This window comes from Nematolebias whitei, chromosome 15 (genome assembly GCF_014905685.2).
Source record: "Nematolebias whitei isolate Nwh7 chromosome 15, NemWhi1, whole genome shotgun sequence".
Taxonomy (NCBI): Eukaryota; Metazoa; Chordata; class Actinopteri; order Cyprinodontiformes; family Rivulidae; genus Nematolebias; species Nematolebias whitei.
Window position 1 is genome coordinate 19,002,736 of NC_056512.1, and position 7,484 is coordinate 19,010,219.

Here is a 7,484-nt window from a genome sequence, read left to right on the forward strand (position 1 = left end):
CACCATGCAGCCATTTTTAAAATTAACTCTACAAGTTGCTGCAGTGAGTTTTTACACATGGACTATATACAGTGTTTCCATTAGGTTACTGGCCTTGGCAGGGCGTTCATCTCTTCCATGAGTTTTATCTATGAGGTAGTGGGGCAGGATAGACGGCTCAGCGTTGGGAAAGCGGAGCTCTACCTCTGTAGCTTTTTAGCTAGCTCGTCTGTATTGCATGTGGCTAGACCGCTAGCTTAGCGCTACGTCAGGGCCGGCAGTTGTGGAGGGGGAGGGAGAACAGTTAGGTTCTGTTGACAGGGCGGGGCACCCTCCTTTTATAATGGTAGTGGAAACACTGATGCGTAACAAATTTACCATAACCCACTCAGACCTGTGCAGGAAATCCTAAAAATGAGTCAGAAATTTGTTTAAATGAAAGAAAAATTTAAAATCTATCAGGCAAAAATCTTTTCCCTGTAATGCCTTCTCAAAAATAAAACAATGTGTATTTAAGAAAAAAAATTAATCTATGGTGGTTCAGCTTCGTTAGATGTTTTGTAAATAAATAAATGAAGGTTTTTGTAATTGAGGGGAAAGATTCTCTTCTGTCTTTGCAGAAACGCACATAACTGCATTACTATATATAACTTGTTAAATTGCTGCAAATTTAACTGATAAAACTAAAATGTATACATTTTCTTCCAGACCGCCTGCGCCGGGAGGAGAAGCAGCGTCAGGAGGTGGAGAAGAACCGGCGCAAGCTGGAGGGCGACGTCACCGAGGTTCACGATCAGATCGCGGAGCTGCAGGCTCAGATCGCCGAGCTCCGTGCTCAGCTAGCTAAGAAGGAAGAAGAGCTCCAGGCTGCTCTAATCAGGTCTGCCTAAGCCTGGAGAAAAAAAAAAAAAACATTTTAAAAGATTTAAATTTATATTGAGCCAGTTCTTCACTCTGTTTAATTTGTTTGTTCTTTAAGGATTGAGGAGGAGGCTGCGCAGAAGAACTTGGCTCAGAAGAAGATTCGAGAGCTGGAGGCTCAGCTGTCTGAACTGCAGGAGGACTTGGAGCTGGAGAGGCAGGCTCGCACCAAGGCCGAGAAGCACCGCAAGGACCTGGGAGAGGAGCTGGAGGCCCTCAAGTCCGAGCTGGAGGACACCCTGGACTCCACTGCTGTCCAACACGAACTCAGGTCGGAATACTTAACAGAAACAGGCTTTTGTTCAGACTGTTTGAATTGATTGTACATCTTCAGACAGACCCTCACCTCTGCTTCTCCTTTACAGAGCCAAGCGTGAGACCGAGGTGGCACATCTTAAGAAGACTCTTGACGAAGAAGCCAAAGTCCATGAGCAGCAGTTGGTTGAGATGAGACAGAAACACAGTCAGGCCTTTGATGAGCTCAACGAGCAGCTGGAGCAGGCGAAGAGGGTGAACATGTCATCATCTACAAACATTTGTTTATAATCACACGTTCACAGAAACACGAACTGACCCGTCTCCTGTTCCCTGCAGAACAAAGTGTCCATGGAGAAGGCCAAGCAGGCTCTGGAGTCTGAGAAGAACGAGCTGACCATCGAGCTGCAGACGCTGATGCAGGGTAAAGGAGACTCAGAGCATCGCAGGAAGAAGGCTGAAGCTCAGGTCCAGGAGCTGCAGCTCAAGTTCTCAGAGAGCGAGCGCCAGAGGGTGGAGCAGGCTGAGAAACTAGCTAAAGTGCAGGTACAACTTTTACGAGCTATATTGTTTCACATTCCTAACTGTAGTGACCTCCACTAAAAGAAGAATGAACATCTTGTATTTTATCTGGTCACTCTTGATTTGATGCAAACACTGAAGATGGCCGTATGAAACTGTGCAGATGTTTATTTGTTGTTGTTTGTCCACAGGCTGAGCTGGATAATGTAAACAGCATGTTGACGGAGGTGGAGGGCAAATCCATCAAGGCATCAAAAGACTGCTCTGCTGTTGAATCCCAACTTCAGGATGTTCAGGTAAGACGGCCATACTTTACTCTACGTTAAGTAGAGAGTTAAATGTTATAGATCAGGACTATTCAACTCAACTGATCAGGGGCCACAGGTACTGAAATAATTTATAGAGCTCAGGGGCCACACATCCAGCAGTTATTGTCAGATAGTAAGTTTGTTTTAATGTTTAAAATCTAGTTTTATTTGAAACAAACCCATCGGTGGACCGAACTGAGCTCACTTGTGGGCCTGATTCGGCCCCCGGGCCACCAGTTGATGTACTATACTGAGAGAATGTTCTTTTAGAACAATGTGCAAGAATCCATTCGGTTTGTACACGTCGATTAAATGTTTCAGTCGGAAACTTTACCTTTTCTAGAAAAATAAATCCACAATGTCTCCCTAAATAAAGTTTGTATAGAGCCACTAAATGTACGTGACCCTTTAAAATAAGGTGAAACAACTGATCAGTTTTTATTTATTTATACACAAACACAGTTACTGTTGCAGTGTAAAATTTTGTTTCACTTTATTTTTAAACATTAAGACAAAAGGGGAAATAAAACTTAAAATATACATCTTGTTTAAAATTCTACAGAGCTATTTGTGTCCATCCCATAATTGTGGAAAAAGTAGAAGAACGAGTAGCCATCTTAGACCTAAATAATGTTGATTCATAATAATTTCCCCCCTCAAAATTGAGAAGCACAGCGTTTATATCTAAAATGTGGAGGGGAGTCCTAGCTTGATGCGTTTCGTGAAAGCGCCTTGTGGCAGCCGCGGACTCTGCTTTTCCACCATGACTGTTTGAAACTAGCTCGGAGTTGACAGGATGTTGATATTTGTAACACATACCAGTGGAGTGGAGAAAAACTCAATATCTCAGTTGAAACCTTCAAGAATTTAAAGGATAAATTCATAAAAGTCGTCTCCTCCTCCATCTTTACTACTTACCTGTAGTCTGGTCAGAGTCAGCAGGTCCATGAGAAAACCCCAGACCTCTCTTTCCCCATCAACACTCAGAATAATGACGTTGACAAATGATCACTATCAAACATCAGTGGTTTGTGCAGCCTTGATGTGAAATTGTTGAACATGGAGCATCATGAGGCTCCACACCGACTGTAACGGTCCTAGTCCTGTTTGGTTTTCTAAAACTCTGTGTCCGTCTCTCAAACAGGAACTGCTCCAAGAAGAGACTCGTCAGAAACTGTCTCAGGGCACTCGTATGCGTCAGCTCGAAGAAGAACAGAACAACCTGAAGGAACAACTGGAGGAAGAAGAGGCGGCCAAGAGGAGCGTGGAGAAGCAGCTTCAAGTAGCTCAAGCTCAGGTAAAACACATCGACGCACCCGAAATCAAGTCCTCCGGGAGTTTTCATTGAAGCCAGCAGAAAAACAAACGCTGGAATAAATTAGTGACTTAACTCCCCGTGATATATCACTTGAACAAATGAGCCTGAATTCAGCGCATGTTGTCTTCATGCAGCTTGCTGAGATGAAGAAGAAGCTGGAGCAGGACGCTGGCTGTCTGGAGACCGCTGAGGAAGGAAAGAAGAGACTTCTGAGGGACTTTGAGGCAACAACCCAGCGCCTGGAGGAGAAATGTGCTGCTTTCGACAAGCTGGACAAAACCAAGAACCGTCTCCAGCAAGAGCTGGATGACCTGCTGGTGGACCAAGACCACCTCCGGCAGATCGTCTCCAACCTGGAGAAGAAGCAGAAGAAGTTCGACCAGGTAGGTGTACGCTTTCAGAGAAGAGCGACGCCGCAAACGATTCAGACCTCAGTTTTACAGAGTTTTAACGTTGTCTTGGTTGTAGATGCTGGCAGAGGAGAAGAACATCTCCGCTCGTTACGCCGAGGAGCGTGACCGAGCTGAAGCTGAAGCTCGCGAGAAGGAGACTCGAGCACTGGCTTTAACCCGTGAGCTGGACTCGTTGATGGAGGTCAAGGAGGAACTGGATCGCAGCAGCAAACTGCTGCGGGCTGAAATGGAGGACCTGGTATCATCAAAGGACGACGTTGGAAAGAACGTAAGTTTGAAACGATCTTGCGTGTTTCGTTTGTTCCTACGCTTCTCGATGGTTCTCACCGGAGACCTCCTTCCCCTCTGCAGGTGCACGAACTGGAGAAGGCTAAACGCTCGATGGAGCAGCAGCTGGAGGAGATGAAGACTCAGCTGGAGGAGCTGGAGGACGAGCTGCAGGCCACAGAGGACGCCAAGCTGCGTCTGGAGGTCAACATGCAGGCCATGAAGGCCCAGTACGAGAGGGACCTGGCAGGACGAGACGAGATGGGTGAAGAGAAGAAGAGGGCTCTGGTTAAACAGGTAGGCGTCTTATTATCTTTAAACTTCCACACACTTTGGATTTAACGTCTTAAAATGCTCGTTACATACTTTTAATTTGTTACTCAGAGTATAATTTTCAAAATAAAGCTCCAAACCTGGGAGTTAGTGTAGTGAACCAGGTGACCTCAAATCTACCAGATGGACAGAGACTGTTATTTTCATTGATCTGAATAAGTCTGGGCCATCTGATGAACTTTCTTTCTTGAATTAATCAAGCAGAAAAGACAATCCTCTATAATCATTACTGTCTTACAAATGTTTTGATAATCAAATTGTGTTAGTTCACTCAATGCTTTACAGGTTGAAAAGAACTACTAATTTTTATTTTACATAAACAGTAAGTAATGATTTTTGTTCCTCATTCAGAGAAGAAATCACCTGAATATGCCTTTCTTGATTTTCTGTCTGAAATGAGCAAGCTGTCGTAAGTATGTTAAAGGTTGGTTTTCGGTCAACTAAAATGTTTACCGAGAAAAATGTCATGTTTTACTATTTGAAAAGATTACAAAGTGTGAGACTCCACGAAGTCTGCTGTTGCTGCAATAATCTTTTCTGTATGTTGTAAACAATCCTTGACTTATGATAACATCTTACGTCACAAATCCACTCCTCTTTCTGGTCCTTCCACGAATCAGAAAGCTCTAAATTGAACAGGAAGTCGACCCAAATAAAATGTGGCAACTTCTCAGTTCATAGAGAAGAGAAGGAATAGAGAATTATGGATTCCAGAATTCCAAGAGAATGAGAGTTCTGAGAGATGTTGGAATGAGAGCTGACAACAGGTCCGATAGTCCAACAGAATGAGCAGATTGAGAGTGCAGCCGGTTATGAAGAGTTTGGAGTTATGAAGAACCAGGGACGTTTGGGATTATAAGTCTGTTTTGAGCTAACCACGCACGACTCTCCGAGGATTTTTAGCTGTGCTTAACGGAGGCGCTGGAAACAGTCTGAAGGATGCTTACTGAGCTGATCTATCGTCAAACCAGGTAAAGGCTTCTTCTTCGACTAAAGTGTACCGTGGACGGGCTGGAGATCTGACGGAGCGTGCAATTTCTGGTTAAACAGATTAAACTTCCCTCACACAGTTCTCTGTAAGATAATCTCCTTTCACTCTAAAACCCACCTCTCTCTCATAAATCAGTACAGATATTTTAGAAATATCTTAAGCAAAGTCCTCAAATCACCGCCGAGTGATTTGAAGTTCATTTTCTGTGAAACTGTCTGTTATTATTTTCATATTTTGCCAAATTAATGTAAATGTTTGATGTTAAACCTTGATTCTGAAAATAAATGATTCCATTCATTTGATGGGTCAAAGATAAATAACGTCTCTCGTTCACATTTCTGTTAAATTCAATGCACGACATTTACAGTCAGAAAAATGAAGAACTCGTGAAAAGTATGCATAAATATATATCCATATATTTGTCATACAACAAGTGACACGTACCTCACGTGTCTCACTACAAACTGGTGGCTCGTACGAATTTCATGAATGACTGTTAAATCCGTGTGTAAATTGATTTTACGTGTTGGCATGGTGAAAGAGTAACAGCTGATGAGCTGTAAAGTTTACGCAGCGGCTGAGCTGCGCGCTTGGAGCTGCACTCTGCAACTAAACGCTGCATGTTTAAGCGTTGGGCTGGCAATGTTTTAAAAGCTGAAATTGTGTCATAAGTCTTGTGTAAGCTGAAATGGTACGTCTGTTATGTGTAACTAAGAGCTAATGAGCTGTGGAAGACGTTATTCTGTCTAAAAAGTACGAGGTTCTGCTTTAAGACCCGGCTGTGACCAGTTCGGTTCTGTTCAGTTTGAACGAGTATTTTGAACAGATGGATAAACGTTTTAAAAGCTGAGTGCCATCTCAGAACACAGTTAGAAGTTGTTTCGTTACAATTTTTAGCAGAAAAAGTGCATTTTGATGGTTTAAAAGACGAAAAGTTGACGAACTATTTCAAGCTAAATCTAACTTGCTAGCTGGAGAATACGCTTCCTGATTGGTTGAATTCACTGTTGTGTAGCGCTTTCATTGGTTGAAGGTTTGACTGACGTGGCTACGTCACTTCCTCTCACCCTACGCTGCTGCCATTGGTGATTTCAGTCACGTGACCCGGATATGAAATTCATTTTCATAGGGAAATAAAATCTGCTTTTTAAAGCTGAAAAGTAACTTTAATGTGGTTTTGACACGCTGGTCAAGTGCTTCGAAGCCTGCTTGCTGAAATTTTGCTACGTTAGAGTTTAAAATTCGCCAAAAAACGATGTTTTTAAACAAAGCTAGCGATGCTAATTTTAAGCTAACAAGCTAACGACCGGAGCTTAAAACTACGCTTAAAATCACTAAATGAAGCTACTATCAGTCCCAAACACTCATGTTCAAGCTATAAAGTCTGATTGCAAAAACTTTTGCCACTTTTGTGTAAAAAATCCGTTCAGAAATGTTGATTTTGACCGAGTTTAGCCGAAGCTAACTTCAAGCTAAGCGGCTAACAACAGGATGTCAACCGAACGCCACAGGAAGTCATAGCACCCCTAGTGGACAACACAAAAAGTGACGGAGTTATAATTGTTGAGGAAATACTGACATCTCCTGGCGAGACGTGAGATCACAGATTTCACTTCGTTTTTTAGGTAAAGAGTGAAATTAAACGTCTTTTTATTTTTCTGTAAGGCAAATTCTGAGTTAACAAACTTCCTCAAAGCTGAATAAAACACTGTTATCTTACATTTTAAGAAGTAATAGGTATTTATGCAAAGAAGCATTCACCAAAAAGTTTATTTCACTGTTAATCCTTTAAAAATAAGGTACAAAAATAAACATTAACTTTTTAAAACAGATACAGTTACAAATATTCACAGAGTTGAACAGTTTACTCATTTTGCTTGAAGGATAATACACGTTTAATTGCAAAATCACTAAATAAGAGTAAATTTATCAGGAAAAAGAGATTTTCTGTTTAATTTACCACCTAAATAAAATATCTCTCTATTTAATTTTAAATAGAAGCTCTACAGGAGCAAAGACAGTTTTTCTGAAGAAAGACTGATTATTCCTCATCATCAAATTCTTTTCTCTTTTCACCCACCTGGGTTGATTGAGTAACTGTTTAAAATAGCAAATTTCTGGAACAGAACGGTTTAAAAAATGTTTTAAACTAATATTGCTGTGAGACTAAAAGAAAA

The 7,484-nt window shown here is 41.8% G+C and overlaps 1 protein-coding gene across 1 annotated transcript; it reads left to right on the forward strand.

The window, feature by feature from the left end:
* Positions 1–687: 687 nt before the first annotated feature.
* On the forward strand, positions 688–4,325 carry LOC119421064 (myosin-9; the record flags this gene model as incomplete). The annotated part of the gene is given in 9 exon segments (XM_037688466.1): positions 688–859; positions 959–1,171; positions 1,266–1,410; positions 1,495–1,701; positions 1,869–1,973; positions 3,130–3,282; positions 3,438–3,686; positions 3,772–3,984; positions 4,068–4,325. Coding segments are annotated over 9 exon segments (1,715 nt in total), but the record flags the coding sequence as incomplete, so codon positions are not given.
* Between the last annotated feature and the right edge of the window lie 3,159 nt (positions 4,326–7,484).